At 46.3% G+C, this 16,554-nt stretch overlaps 1 protein-coding gene across 1 annotated transcript in view; it reads left to right on the forward strand.

The window, feature by feature from the left end:
* The window catches only part of LOC119398985 (DNA-dependent protein kinase catalytic subunit), a 223,364-nt gene that overhangs the window by 34,511 nt on the left and 172,299 nt on the right, over nt 1-16,554 (forward strand). Inside the window, 1 exon segment of the mRNA XM_049417869.1 lies at nt 12,931-13,129. Coding sequence (XP_049273826.1) covers nt 12,931-13,129 — 199 coding nt within the window.

Here is a 16,554-nt window from a genome sequence, read left to right on the forward strand (position 1 = left end):
TTCCTCTATGCTTCGATGGCAGGCTTCCCAAGCGGAGTGGTGTTATCGCATGTGCCCTCCGAGTGACGGAGGTGGGCTGGCTCGTTTGATATCTGCTTCAGCCGCGTTCGTCACACGCACTCGCACGCTTTTACCCACGGTAGAACATACTATGCACAGGGATATGTTATCAATTTGGACTTTATGCGGGAGATGACAGCAAAAACTCGTCGAAAGTGTCCATATAGTTGCTATCGCAATAGAAAAGGACAGTTGTTCTCAAATTGCATGTTTGGTTGTTTTATGCGTGCAGAACGCTTTTTAAGCCACTTTTGCTGCAGTACACTGGTGTCCTGCGGAAAAGCATACTGAGATTTGGAAGGGGCTATTAGTACTAGCTGTCAAGGACACAGCATGCTTTGTTCCTTAATTACTCATTTGTGCACGTGCTGTGTAATTACGAGTACTTGTATTATCGCTGACGTCTAAAAAAATTATTGGCAATCATTTGGAGCTGCTGTGTATGGCGTTTCTGTGGCCTTGAGAAATAATAGACAAAAGCGTATGCCAGTTTTCTTTTTTCGCCACCCCCACTTGCTCCTGCTTTACGAATCTCCCAAATATACAGGTTCGCAGGTCCACATTAGCATTTCCAGTGCCTATCGAATATTTTGACAGGTCCTGCAAATGCTAGTGTGGACTCAGTCATTGTTCGCACTGTGGGGTGACTCAACACACTGCTTTTATTGAAATGGCAGTGTTCACGTGCACTGTGCACGAATTAGCTGATGTTGAATGGTTTTTACGTATTTTTGTTTTCTTTTCTAAAAGTAAGCCTTCTTTGTTATACTGCTCCAAATTTGGATTTTTGTGCTCCAAAAGCAACATTTTGCTGCTCCAAAAATCGCTCCAAATCCTATTTCAGCTGTTGCACCCCTGTGTAACGAACCGGGATACAACGAAATAGTGTGTATAACAAACATTGATATAGGAAATTATAACATTGATCTAATGAATTATTGTATATAAAGAAGTAAATTAGAAATAGTCTTGAGTATAGACTTAAACTTCATTATACAGTGAAATCTCGGTATAACGAACTTCAGGGGACCGCGGAAAAATGTTCGTTATTCTGAAAGGTCGTTATAGTGAAAGCCCAAAAATTTACCATAACAATAGAATTTCAGTAACGCAAACGTCCTACCTTTGCAACGGTACGTCCTTGAACTCGTTTCTCACAACAATGCACACGTGAACGTCAGACAAGGCACGTTTATTTGAAATAGTCCGTGATCGTTTTTTTGACGGGTGCAGCACAAACTCTGCGTCACGAACGATTCTAGACCGTCCGCATTTTTATCCGCCGCTTCGGTCGCTGTTCCGCTTTTTTCTATGAATATGCGGAGTTTCCTCAAGTAGTCCAACGCATCTGTCGCCGACACGGACTCGTCGCGATCTTCGGGTGCTACCGTGACATCGTCGTCCATGTCATCGCTGCAATCCTTTAAGGCCCAACTGCATGCACGCGAGTTTTGAGCGACGGCCGACAGGATTTGCTGTCGCGGAGGGCCATCCATCGCCGTCGCTTGTCGCAGGGGTGCAATCGCGAAACGATGCTATTTCCGATCCCACACGGTTGGCTGATCGCGCTGATAACGCGGACGGACCGTCGTTCTGACCACTGGCCAAGCGCGAAAAGCACGAAAGGCATTGGAATCTGAAATAGAATCGTTCCGCGATAGCATCCCAGGTTTCTGGAAAGCCAGAAAACATCGCTTGTCGCCTGGAAGTGAGCATGACGATATCCAACAACATGGCAGCATCTCTGACCCTTGCTTCGGTTGCAATTTGCTCGTGATGCTTCCAATCGGCGCGTACTTCAAGGAATGCAAGTTATAGACTACCTTATTTACAGCCCCATCTCACGCGGAGAGCGAGGCAGCGGCCGTATTTTGTCGTTATTTATGATCGACGGTTCGTTTTGATGTTTCGGTGGTAGCTTGCTGCATTGTTGGTAGCTTGCTGCAATGTCAACATCGTCGTCGTGTGAGGTAGCCCTTCTCCCTGCGAAGCAACGATGTGAGGCGCTGCGGCTTTTCTTAAACGTTCTATGACAGCAAGAGGAAACGTTGTCGAGATGCGCCTCGTGGACTAACCTCAACATAACGCAGTTTGCAAAGTGCGACGTAGCGTAGGCAGCGTACGCTTCCCAACAGATACTACTGCCGCGGTTAAACATAAGATTGCGAAAAAAGGAAGTCCCGAAACGCTTTTATGGCATCTTTATCTCAAACAAGACAATAATAAATTTGGCATGTTGTCATTCATCTACTCTGTAATTCTTTTTCGTAATTTGCCTGCGTGCGCGCAATAGTTTTCAATCGAGCAGCGCGACGGAGCCCGTTTGTCGCACTCGCCTTCGCTCGAAAGTCGCGTAGTCGCGTGCTATGCATGCGGTTGGGCCTTTACAAAACCTGATGCGTTGTCGCCTCCGCAACGAAGGTAGGCCTAACGAAGGGAAAAAAAAAAAATTCTCCGGCCGCGTCTTTCTCCTCCCGTGCCATCTCAGGTTTTAGCGGGAGGGCGCCCGCTCTTCGCGCTGCGTCGTCTGCTACCTTACAGCTCCTACTGCCATGACCGATATACTGAAATCTAAGAATCCTCGCATTTCGGGATATAAGTTCGTAGTACTGAGGTGTTATTAAGATTACACGGGAATCAAATAACGATCGTTATTCTGAAATGTTCGTTATTCTGAAGTTCGTAGTAGTGAAATATTTTTACATTGAAACTATAAGCAGTCGGCACGGGATTTCTTAAAAGTTCGTTAATTTGAAATGTTCGTTAATGTGGTGTTCGTTGTAACGAGATTTGACTGTAACAAAGTTGGATTTGACACGAAATAACAACGCTATATCCGAAAATTCGTTATAAGCGTATATTCGAGCCACTCTGTCTACAGTCGAACCCACTTATAACGATCCCAGATATAACGATCTATCGGTTATAACGACCATATTTCGGTGCACTTACGATTTTCCTATGCTACCCATTGAAACTGCGTCCACATATAGCGAACATTTTTCAGACCCTCCTACTTTTACAACGAACACTTCAGACACGGTCACGGTAAAAATATGGCGTATACGAAGCGAAAAAAAGTTAAAGCATGCCTTCTAAAGCGTGAGAGGCGCGCGCTCGCGCGTACCCCGGTCCAGTTTACTCGTGACGAAGATACCCGAGATCGGCGAGCACCGCACGCGCTGCTTTCGGACGCTACGAGCGAGGTCGCTCGCTTTCCGGTCGTTGCTTCAGTGGCAGAATGGCAGTGGGGATAGAAAAAAAAGAAAAAGAAACAGTAGGCAGCATGAAGCCTTGCAGTCAGCTTTCGCACGGCAACCTTTCCTGGCGCCGTTCTCTGCAGCTACGACCGCCTACCATGAACCTATGCCTTGGAACGCAAGAATCCATAAAATGCAATAAGCGATGACGGCGACAACTTTTCGGCGCTTAAATGTTCACTGCGTCGACGTCACAATGTGCCGCAAAATGTCTCATCTTTTCGGTAATGGCAGAGACCGGCCGATCAATGATTACGACTTCCGCGCGATTGCGGCGATTCCTTCACGGACAAGCATCAGAAGAGAGCGAAGGCGATGTGGCGGCCGGCGATGAACGTGCCATTATGATTTATCGCCGACAGCCTTATCACAGTCATCTGCAGCTATCGGCTCGGCTGCACGTGTGGCGTAAACTGTTCGGGGTGACGGCGGTACAAGCAGTACGAGCGCGCGATGCCATTGCCGTTCGAAAGTTCGCTTCCGCCGCGCCGTGCGAGATAAAGTGCACGTCGCTTCGTGTAAACGAAACTAGCTCGCTGGTGTTGAGCGACACAGGCACCGAGAAACGTTGATGCACTTACAGCGAGCGTATACAGCGTGTTTTATTAGGCGGCAACCCAAGCGCGCCGCGCCTGTCGTGCAGGGCCGTCAGAGCATCGCGGAGATGTAGAGTGCGCGTTGCTTCCAAAATGTTTGTCTTCGCCACGTTGAACGAACAGGCCGCTCGTCGCACCCGTGCACGCTCCGAAGTGAAACGGGCACAAAGAGCGCACAAATGCAAGCGGCCCGGCAGTGATGGCGTGAGCCGAGTAGGCGATGCGCTGCACGCAACTAGCCAGGGATGATCGGCTCCACGTAGCGGTACCGCGGTTCAATGAAACGTTGTCGCTTCACTGCAAAGGCGGTTTAATTCAATCGTGCACGCAGCGGGCCTCGCTTCACAACGCGAAAAGGCCTAACTTCTCACCGGAGGAGTTGTTAGCACTTTTCAATAAAAATGCGCAGAAAAAAAAAGCGGCTTGGTCGCTAAATGCATGTTTTTGAGGGTGAGTCCATTTACAACGAACTACTGATATAACGACCAGTTTTCGCGGCACTTTCGAGTTCGTTATAAACGGGTTCGACTGTATTACCAAGGCTATTCTTCATTTACTTCATGATAACCGATAATTCGTTGTATCCGTGTTCGTTATATTGTCACGTGGTCGTGACATCGACGAAGGAAGCAGTCGGCGTGTCCAAGATGAAACTTTTTATTTGGCCGAACTTGTGGCCGGGAAATGGAAAACTACAGCAATACACACTGTACTCTGATAGCGGCGAACAGAGCGTCAGCGTTCGATAAAAACTGCTCATGGCTGGGACGCGCCGTCTTTTAGAACTTTCCAGTCTTATCACTGGTGGTCGCACTAGCTCTGGAATAATCTAGACTATTTGCGTCCTGCGCGCAATCTTAACCAAACGATCTACTACAATCGCGAAGCTTCTCAAACACTGCGGTGCGGTCAGCATCAAGCGTTGATAACCGTCCTTGCTGGTCAAACCCGAATACATCAAAATAAAACAAGAAACGGGCGTGTCAATATCAAGGTTTGAGTACCATGTAACACATACATAAGTTTAGGACGACTTGTTTTTAATGACGCAATCTTCATGTCATGTGCAACTTCATTATAAACATGGTTCAACTGTAGTCATCGTCAGCTTGTTGAAGGGCTGTTATGGTTATGTGGATGTTGTGTTTGCATCATGACAGCCTCGTTTGGCCTTCAAGATTGAAACACAAGAAGGCGAGAACGAAAAGATTCGACAGTGGGAATTCGTAAATACCCTCCAACTTCCCCTAAAACTCCATGGAAAAAAAAAAGGCTCCTGTACTGGCCATTCTCGTCTGCACTGCCTCCAATGTTGAGTTGAACTAAAGGACTGTAATAGGATAGCAGCAAGAACTTGTCATGTTAACATGGCCAGGATTGAAGGCATGTGCTTTGAAAGGGGTAAATCATTCTATTGTTTGCATTGGTGTAGGTATATATATCGGTGTGACTCTGCTATTTCTCTTGTGGACTTTTGTTAAAGATAATTTTGTTTTTTAATACTCTTAACAAAGCGATAAGCAATTTTATTACAGCGAAGGTCTGTCATTGTGTGACTTACATAGCGTCAAGAAGCTGGGATCGTAGTTTTCTGCTAAAGCTACTATATATACAGAAAAGAAAATCTGGCATGGTAACTTTTTAGCTACTCTGAGAATGATGGGTAGCTCGTGTATTTGTGTAATTTCCGGGATTGTGGCCCTGAACATTCTCTGTAGCTTTGTTTATTATGGTTTATCTTCCTGAATTTCCAAATACAGTAGACTCTCAGTAAACAGAAATCTCTTAAACGGAACTGCTGCTTAAATGGAACAACTGACTGTAATACGATTGGTTTCGTACGTGAATTCATTCTGCACCCCTGTTCATCTCTCAGTCAACGGAACTCCTGTTAAACGAAACACATTTTCCTGGTCCCTTCAGTTCAGTCCACTGTAGTACTGTTATTTTTCCAAACACATGAAGGCAACAAATCTCTTTGTGTGTGCCTAATAACTGTGAATGGTTCCATTTATGGTGAGTATGCTATGAGACAGACCCATAGCCTCTGCAGCATATTGTGTATGTTACACATCAGCTGCTCTAAGTGATGCCAAAGAATAGGATGGTCCATGCTCTGAGCAAAGCTGTCTTTGTGAGCATTTGCGTACAATATTCAGATAATCACCATGGTTACATCCTGGCAAGTGCAATATTTCGATCCTTATAAATGCGTAGCATTCTTTGGCTATGTCTCCAGGAAAAATTACCCATGTCACAAAAAACTCTAACCACCAACTATGTTCAACAGCCTGAACTTCAGCTGCTCTCGAAACCGTAACAGCTGCCACTTGCGGTTATGGTGTCATTGGACAAATGTCAGACATCTACAAAAATTCAAGGGCCCTTGCCTTATTGAGAAAGTGGCGGCAAGTGAACCTTGGCATGTGCCTGCCTGACGTACTACTTTTCTTTCTTTCAATAGCATTGTGCAGTTATGCAATGCTCCCTCCTTACTGTTTCCTTCCTCCATGCCAGGAATAGGGCCTTCATTCACATGCTTAGTAGCGGAACATTTCAGTCCGTACAGGCAACGACGATGGCCGTGCGCTCATATTCAGGCAACAATGAAGCATGGCAGCGTGAAATGACAAATAACTTTGATAAAAGATCAGATTGCCATATCAGAAACGGCTGATCGCCGACAACGGCACATACAAATGCGCGTGTAACCAGCAGACTATTGAGGGCCGCATTACTGTATGCTCGCCAGCGCTGGTTTTTTTCATGTATGAAACCTAAATCTGTGAGTTATAAAAGCTTCACTTAAAAACACTAGGTTCACTTGAACCATACGGTGGGGAAAGTGACGGCACTTAGTAAAACGCTCCGTCATATTTCACTCCCTTCAGAATCGGCCCATATTTTTGGGCAGGAATCGGACATTCTACCTCTTTATAAAACACAGGTGGAAGGAGGTTAAGGAAAATATTACCTTCAAAATAAGCCACTATACTTTGCGCACATTGAAATTCTGTTCACCTCTGCATTCGTTACACCGAACGCTGTGCCCCTGCAGTTGCGCTTCTCCTAACTTGCCCCTCGATCATTTCATGCGTCACTGGAAAGATTCATTGCGATGAAGCGGCACTCATTTGGCTGATACTGTCAAATAGGGAATTGAATATTAAGGGAATTACAATGTCATGGAAGAAAAAAATTAGGTACATTTCTCAAAATATGCATGGTACAGGCTGCAGGGAATTTACAAGTGTTCCGCAATTATAATTTTGATTTAATAAGCTTCACTACAGGACAGTCTTGTAATGATGTGAAGCATACTCATTGGGGTGAAAAATTCTACGCCTTGCAGTGAAGCGTACTGTCTGCTCCGTGCGTTGTCGGAAAGAGAACAAACAGCCGCGCCAGCTGAAGAACGCGAGGGGCCTCCAGGTCTCGTGTAAGCGTTGTTCAGAAAGCACTGAATAGAAATTAAGTAACGAGAGTCAACATTTACGCTTTCGATGCGGCCTCGGAGAAACACATCATTGAATTCTAGCTTTCCCAATTTAATTTACGGGGACTGTCTGAGACATGCGGTAGTTACAGATTGTGTCATTGCATACGACATTTTTTAGCGCAAAAGTGGAAAGTAAAGAAATCCTGAGAAGAAAAGAAGGACACAGTGCAAAGGGTGAGCGCTAAGCATCAACTGACTTCACCATGCTGAACATCAACACATGTGCACTGCGGCTTTGCGAGATTAAAGGCGCCATGACACGGTCACCCACCATATTGCAGTTTTTAGTGAAAAATAGAAGTAGAGGGTCTATTGCATAGGTCGGCGAACTCACTCAGACTCAGATCGAGCCATGAGTCTGAGTCTGAGTGAGTAATATTTTGGTGAGCTTGAGTCTGAGTGAGTTCGATTGAGACAAATTTTAGTGAGTCTGAGTCCGAGTGAGTCCGGTTGAGAAAATGTTTGGTGAGTCTGAGTGAGCTCCAAATCTTTTTGCCGACCAATGGTGATAGCTACTGAACTTCAGCGTTACTATCTGCCTTATGGTAGCTCACATTGACACCCACTTCTACTCACAGATACCTCAACACACTAGCGTTCATACGCCAGCTCAATATTTATTGATCAGCTGTGTGCCTTGACCCCCTCCCCCCACGCAAAATTTTTCAAGGGAAGTTCTTGATAAAAATATCTCGTGTGAGTCACATCTTTCAATAAAAATGTCCTTACTAGCTTGCAATTATTGATAACACGTATGTGAAGGTATGAGTTCAAAAAGAGTATCGTAGAGTACCGATTATGCGAGATATTCACGTTTAAGTGCTTTGACATCCTGATCAAAAAATCTAATTGTACGCTAACGCACTCATGAGCCAACTCCCTCAGACTCACTCAGACTCAAATCAAGTCGTGAGTCTGAGTCCGAGTGAGTCCGGCTGAGGAAACTTTTGGTGAGTCTGAGTCCGGGTGATCCCTAAGTGCAAAATATATTCCATGCGTGAGTCTGAGTGAGCTTCAAATTTTTTGCCGACCTACGGTCTATTGTGCCTGTACATATATGAAAAAAGGACTGTAAAAGAATATTTCATTGCAAAATGAGCGCTAGAAGTTGCCGGCTATGAACCCCGCCCTCTGCCGGCGACCGCCATTTTGCCATGGCGTGTGTGACGTCATGTGCTTCATGGAACGGAGCCGTCGTCTGCTACGAAAACTTCAGCCACTGCAAATTGTTCAATTTTCAATGAGAAAGCTGAAATAGCTTCATTGTACGAGCAGCTGACCACGAAACAAAATCGTTGGCAGGAATACAGACGCTCGCAAAGCAAGCGGCTTGTTACGTCACGGCTGGCGAGTGCGCCAGTGTTGTCAGACTCTCGGGCCGCTCGCGTGGTTATAAAAATATTCATTATAAATTAAGTGCTCGACCAAATGTGCTGAAATTTTGCCAGCATATTTGTACGCTCAAGGATTAGCACACGTAACACAGATTATGAGCAAAAATTGGGTGTCATGGCCCCTTTGAGATCCTGGGCAGAAGTGCTGAAACTGCTGAAAGCTTGGGAAGAGAGTTACTGGAAGCCTGTCATATTAAGAACAACGGCACGGAGTGTATTAGCGATACTTCTATTTATATTTGTTCAATAGCAAGTGTAGCGTATAGATGCGAAGCATCTTATGAGCGAGCTTGATCCGGTGGCGTCCGCGCTCCACTGCGCATGCGCCTACTTTCTCTCCCACTCTCCTCCTTTACGCAGGTGTTCGGTCGCCTTCTCTCCTCTCCCTCCCCGCGCTGCAGCCGCGCACTCTCCTCCTTTACGCAGGCGTTCGGTCGCCTTCTCTCCTCTCCTTCCCCCCGCGCTGCAGCCTGTAAACCCACTTTCTCCTCTCCCTTCCCCATTTCATATAAGCGCTTGCGCTCGGTCGGCTTCCGTCATTCTCGCTTCGCTCCCGTTCAGATTAGTTGTAACGTCAACGTCGGCGCCAGTTGCAGCAGCACTCCAACCTCTGCCGAGATCGAGATCGTCGCGGAGCAGCAGCAGCGCAGGGCTCGCTACGTAATGATAACACAAACACTAAATACAAACCGCACACACTAACGGAAACGCCGAGTGAACGTAAACAGAAACTTGGTGTGCACCCCCAATGCTGCTTCGCATCCCGTCATGGTTCCCTTTGTTTTTTTGTTTTTTTTTGCCGAAATAAAGTCAGTTGATGTTTAGCGCATATGTTGGCGCAAACTACGCCACGTATAAATTTTTTTTTCATTGTCACGTGACCGCATGCACTACGCCAATCGTGCGTGGTAGTGGGGATGATGATGTTTACTGGTGGGATCTCTTGGGCGGGAAAGCGCCAGGGTAGATGGGACGGCCGCTTCTTCGAAGTACATATTTCGCTGGAGTCTGTATGTGGAAAGTACGAGGAGTCTGTATGTAGAAAGTACGAAGTCATGTGGGAAAGTAATTAGTAATGCCGCTTACTGCTTGACGGCGTCTCGCTGCATTTCGCGAAAAAGTGGCTTGGCTATCGCCCGCGGTCCCAAACTATTTCAAATTTACCGCCAATAGCTCCGACGTACTGGTGCGGCCACGCGGCGAATCGATCGATATGCGATCGATTACGAGGGAGCGCTGTGCCTATATCGTCAACCTACGGTCCCTAGAAAAATGCTTCTAGGGACTACGTTGTTATTTATAAGGTGGGCGAGGACGCGGCGGCCTCCGCGCGCCTTCGGTGGCACACGTGTTGATATTCAGCGGTTGCGGTTTAACTTCACGGTTATCGCGGTTATCTGTTTTGTGTGTGGCACGCCTGGCAGCCGTGTGACACTACACGCGAATGCGGAGGGTGGATAGCGTTTTTCGGAGGTATATATAGTTTGCGCCGCCCCCCAACGCGATCAACTTACATCGCTCGGCTGATCCAACATCCAGCAGCGCGCGCGCGGACCCTCTCCCGACGAACCACCAAGTATCAGCTGATGAATCATCCGGAGCATCACCTCGAAAGGCAAATGGCGCGGTAGACAAGGCCAACAATTGACGTAGTCACAAGAGCTTTTAAAGCAACGACGCAGCCGATACGTTCGGTGATACGTTCGATCGGCCTGCGATCGGAGGTGCAACGGCCGCGCTCGCCGATTCGTGCAAGAGCTAGGCCTAAAAAAAATTTTAAAAAGCGCGCCGCTGCCGCGTTTCGCGCGCTTTTCTGCAGCGCGTGAATCTTGGCCGAAATGTAGGCTTAACATCCTAGCTAAACATTCTTTTACTCATCTATCTTTCATGGTTGCTGGCTTTTCGTGCTTTCGTTATTTCGTTTTGTTTTGCTTCTTTGTTTTTACTGGTGATTGGCTGTTGAAGCACCGGCTCTTGTTGCACTGGTCGTTAACTTTTTTTTTTTTTGCCGCATTTGTATTTGAATGCACTCAGCCTGCCCATTCCACAGGTAGCGCTGTGTTGCGGAAATAGAAAAGCGAAAAAATAGATCACCTTATGGCACCGTTGCCTTTTTCGGAACATCATGGATTTGCTGCGACAAGTCGATTGTCAAGAAGAAAAAAAAATGATATAGAGAATGCAAGAAGTGTGATTTGTGTTTGCATTGGTGGAATAAGGGACTGAAGGACGACAAGCAGTCAGCTCATGTCAACCACCCTCTCAGGTGTTTCTCATTTCTTCAAGCTTATAGTTTGTTGGATGCCCCACTTCCCGCGTCTTTTTAAGGGCTCAATGATCTGTTCAAGAAAGTAGCTTGCGAATATGTTATGCCTCCCAAAAACATATTTTTAGTCGAAATTACGACTTTAATCATTATTTGTCTCTGTTCAGCTTGAGATCAAGCTTCCATCGTTTGCCACACCCTTAACCCACCTGTACTGGCGGCACGTTGTTATATACTGTTTGGCTGGCGACACTTCTCGCGTTGCTTGCAAGGCGCGTTCGGCCACATAAAGTAACAACGGTGTACATCCGTTGGTCTGATGACGGCAGTGGATATCTATCGGTGGTACGACGCAACTTGAAGACAGAAAATGTTTTACGTACCGTTGCTATAGCAACAGACAGGGTCAGCTGCAATGCCGGCATTCACCACACGTTGCGTTTTTCGCTTGCTTCACTTGCAAAATAATGCTGCATACGTTTCCAGCTTTAGTTGCTAGCGCGCCATAGCCACGTTCACTGACTAGGAAATTCAGATCTCCCGCAAAGCGCCGGTTGCTACGGCAATGCCTTTTTTTCTGCATGTTGCATCGTCCCGCCAATAGATATCCGCTGCCTGTACCAGACCGACAAGCGCACGGCGTTGTTACTTTATTTGGTCAAACGTGTCTTGTGAGTGTCCTGACCTAAAGAGTGTGTATGTCACAACCATGGTTAGCACACAGGACAATGCACGTTTCACATGCACTTAAGAATTGTAAGGCAAGTTGGAATGGAAATTATCTGGGTAAATAGAGAGGTTAATATACCATAAGACACTTACACTGACATTCATCTCAACACTAACACTAAGACAGGATGCACTGTGTGGTGCAGTCTAGTTTTTAGTGTAGTGGAAGGGAGTAAAACATTAACACAAGCATACGGCTCCATGTAAATGTGAAGACACATAGTAGTACCAACAAGCCAAATTCATGGTCATGAAATTTTGAAATGGGCAAATGAATGAAAAATTAGATACAGGCGGTAGTGCCATCTCAACGTGGCTGTGCCAAATATGAGCAGACTCTTTCGTTAAGCCTTCCGCACTGCTAATCGAGAGCATGTCTCGAAAATGTAGCCATTTTGTCACCAGTGCACGGCAAGGGAAGCATCATTACTCAAATCTATAGGAAATACGAGCTTTAATGCTGGAAGAATGAGTTAATAGTGCAAGCTGATGATACGATACATCCAAACCAAGCAAGCAATTCAACAGGCGCCACCATTGTTGTCCTACATGTGGCATACATTTAGCAACTATGTAGGCACAAATTTGCACTCACTCTTTCACATACATGCACGCATCTGCATTTACTCAAGGCCACTTCATAACACAACTTATGTGGGTGTGTGCGAAAAAGAACGAGTGCAACATCCGATTACTTTACTGTGATAAGCTACCAACTTCCCCAACTTCCCATAAGTTCTACAGTGTATGGCGCCCTTTGCATGCATTAGCATTGAACGCTAAATTGCGACAACAGTGTATGTTCAAAGAGCTCCAGCTATATTTGTAGAGAGTTTTAGTGCTGGGGACCCCAATTCGCTTATGTACACACGCTGTTGCATTTGTTTGTACTCCCAGCCGCACCCATGGAGGACAACACAGGGGCTTACGTATGCAAGCCGCTTTGGGGCCCCGGCACTAAAGCTCTCTTAGGTTCCACGCATGCGCAGTGTGGCACACACAATGCTTGCACTAACACTCGGTCCCTGCGCTCGCTGCTTTCCTCTACACTGAAACTCTCTAATATTACTGGCAGTGCAGAGATGGCCTTCTTCGTCATTCGCATAATTGTGTTTCCCTGCCCCAGCTCCAAGAAACCGAGCTTGAGGCACTACGGCGCAAGATCCTTGACTTCTTGGGAAGCCTCGACGGCGAGCGGCGGGCATTCCTTATGGCCGACTTGGAGAAGGAGACACTGGCTGCTGCTCTGACGTGGGACCCCGAGACGAGAGAACACCTGCTCTTTGCTGTGCCGTTTCCGGACGCCAAGATCGACATTGCTTTTGGTACTGGACACTTTAAGACCAAACTGCAGTTAAATTTTGAGCTCCGTAAAGGTTTGCGTGTGATGTTCAAATGGTGTAGATATAGAGCAAACTCCGTGCAAAACTTCACGTCTGATAAGGGACTAAGATGCATCACAAAAGGCTTGTAAATGTAGACATTTTGTGTGGTAGCATTATTAACCTTTTGCAGTCCGAAACCTTTAGCCATTTTCTGTTCATTCCGGTTCGAAACTAAATAAGCCAAGCTCAAGTAGAACACGTTTACTTACTATTTTAGAGATGGCACATAATGCAGCAAGAAAACACGCATGTAAATCAACCACAATAGTGCTTGTCCCTCAATGCCTGACCACGGACAGCTGCAGCCATGTTGTGTTGTCGGGAGGGACTCGACAACAAAGTGCAAAGGGTTGAAACTGCGAGTGGGCAAATAGTAAATTTGAGGTTCAAAGCGAATCCGAAGCATATAATGATTTGGTTGAATAATTTCGAATGGAATAGTTCAAATAGCATATGTCACATATCATAAAGACATATGATCATTTAGGTCATGAGCCAGCCAGCTTTCACAATATTTTTAAGAATTGGAACTGAAACGCGAATTTCACGTTTTTGGTTCGAAGCGACTTTGAATAGTAGCAGGATTTGAATAGTTCTAATGTGCAAGTAAAATACATTACGTTTCAAAATTTGCTGTACCTAGTTCGTATTGGCCTCGAGATCTTGGAGTGGCGCCCTCTCGCATGTGACGTCAGAGCGGGGACTCCGCCACTCCGCTCTCAACCGCGCTGCAGCAGCCGCTGCTCCTGTATGCGGATCGTCTGCTTCAGGCGGGAACTTTGTCGAACGAACAGCCTCGCGATGGTCAACTAACGCCTGCAACAAACTTTTACGAGTGTAATCTCGAACTTGTTTTAGTTGCGGCCCAATCGACAGGGCCAAGAAATCCCCTGAATGGCTGACGAGTGCGTCGATGCCACCGACCGCATTGCTGGTAAGAAAGTGAAACTATGTGTGAGTGTTCTTGCTCGTTATTTTGTTTCCGCCTTATGATACTCATTAGTTTGGGTGTTTCTTTCGATATTTCAGTAAGTGTGCCGTTCTCCAGCATCTACAAGTATGTAGAGAAAGCTTGTGAAAGGTTGCGGTGCCTCATCGAGGGCGAGGCAGTGTACGACACACCACGTTGTTGAATGCGCGGTCGAGGCCGTCAACGGAGATCGCATCACCGTCGCAGCTCTCGTCCTGCAAACAAGTGCGCAAGTGTCGCGTTGTTGCACACCCCCCTGCCGATGCCCATGATCGCAGTTTGTCCCGTAATATTGGTTCAGTGGGAACGATATGACGTCGTAGTTCATAATTAACACCGCACAGGGCTGTCGCATGGGTATTGGAATATAACAAATAGTTAATCGCTGATTATACCACGCACAGGGCCACAGAGATTAACGTGGCAAAGGGAAGCTATGTCGAGTTTCGTGCCACACAGCCTAACGAAGAGCTTAAAGAGCTCCCCTTTTAAAAAAGTGTCTGTACTGCCTCAGGTGAAAACTTTTAGAGAATGTGCACTAAACAGCGGCAACAGGTTTCGCTTCTGAATTTATGATAAGCAGTCCGCTAGGCGCGCGCTTGCCTTCATAAGTAAAATACTTATGTACACCATCGAAATGCAGCCGTAGTCTCAGATATCCTGCGCCGCTCAGCTGAGCTCGCAAGGCGATTCGGAGGCCGCATCGTCGGCTCCTTGTCTAGGGGCCTTCGCGGCAGGTTGTGGGACGGCGCCGCACCTGGTGTAAGTCGCCTATGCTTATAGCCTGCGTGCAATAAACAGCCTAAGTATTGGCGAGGCGCTTAAACACGGTCACAAGCTTACCTAAGAGTGACGCGTATGGTAGCAGAAGTCACTGTCCGCGAAGTGCTTGCTGCACACGGTCGATGAAGGCGTGGGTCACTTTTCCATTCTGAGCTTGACTATCCACTTCAGCTTCGGGTTCTTAGGATAGTTGTGAAAGCCTTTTTCACGAGCGGACGAAGTACACTGAGGCGCAGAGCAGTATTCACCATTGCGCAGCACTCGCCGCGGAGACACGCGGCCGCATGCAGTTCTAACAAAGAGCTGTGGTTCTAAGTGAACATTAAAAGCAGACCCACGGTTGTTTGAACAGCGTCAGTAGCCACCATAAGCAAGATAACCAATTGAACTGCTTTTTTGTTGAGATTTACCACAACGGTGGTTTCAACACGGCGCTAGGCCTACACTCTAAGCCGCAAAGGACGAAAAGGGGTTTGTGGTTCGTCCTTTTGGGGGGTAACTGCACTGCCACAACCATTACTCCCTAAAGGATGAACGATTCGTCCTTTAGGGAGTAACTGTCAGGGGACGAAATGTTAGTCCTCAGTTGTTTTGAGGGACAAAATGTCGGGGTGTAAAAGTTACCTCTTTTAGGGTGTAACTGATTTATTCCTCTTTTTGCATGGTAGCTGCGGAGGGACGAACTGTTACCCCTGATGGGAGTAACAGTTGCTCCTTCTCGATAAAAAAAATCAATTTATTACAGTTTCTGGTTGAATTACCAAGAATTGGAAGGTTGATACATGCATTTGACGACATATACAATTAATACACAGAAATAAATTCAGAAGTGAACTACAGAAAATTCACAACAAACACACAGGATTCGAACTCGTGACCATTGAATCAGCAGTCGCGTACGCTAACCACTATACCACACGCCAGTACGTAGCTGATTGACTATTACCGGTGCTATATATGTAGAGGTACCGTCTGGTAGCTGCACGTTCTGCCATGTTAGTCAAAGTAGCAAGATACCTTATATTAGACTTCAACCTTCAGTGTTTCGTAAGCAACCATTCGGTGATGACGTTCATGAAAATGTAAAATGCGTTGGTTTTTTTTTTCTTTGCGCGTGTATCGAGCGAATTTGGGTGCTTGATGAATGTATGTATATATAAACGTTCTCATATATGCTCCCGTCGCTGTGCCAAGCTTGCTCGCTTCTCACTGTAGATAACACAGTTGGTTATATTGTTTAGCGAAAATGTCTTTTTAATGACAAAAAAACGAAAACGTCTAAAGATACAACCAAGTTTATTCAACGACTCGTGTCAATTCTGCAGCATCGTGCGTACACATAAATTGAACAACTTTGTTGAATACAGAAGATAGGATGGCTTCCCTGCATTATAGGCGAGACAATGAAAAGTGCAATGTTTTATCCGAATGGATGCTGTCCAGCCGACGTCAGGAAGTGCAACAGCACCATCGACAGCTGCTGAGAGCGTGTTCGTAGCTGCACGATGTTGAAGACGTTTCTCAGGAGGCGCAACGCTCTCATTCATCGATTTCCTGAAAAAGTAATTGCAGAAGCATTAATATTTCCGGCAGCACTATTCGTGCACTTGCA

Source organism: Rhipicephalus sanguineus, chromosome 7 (genome assembly GCF_013339695.2).
Source record: "Rhipicephalus sanguineus isolate Rsan-2018 chromosome 7, BIME_Rsan_1.4, whole genome shotgun sequence".
In the NCBI taxonomy this organism is placed as follows: domain Eukaryota; kingdom Metazoa; phylum Arthropoda; class Arachnida; order Ixodida; family Ixodidae; genus Rhipicephalus; species Rhipicephalus sanguineus.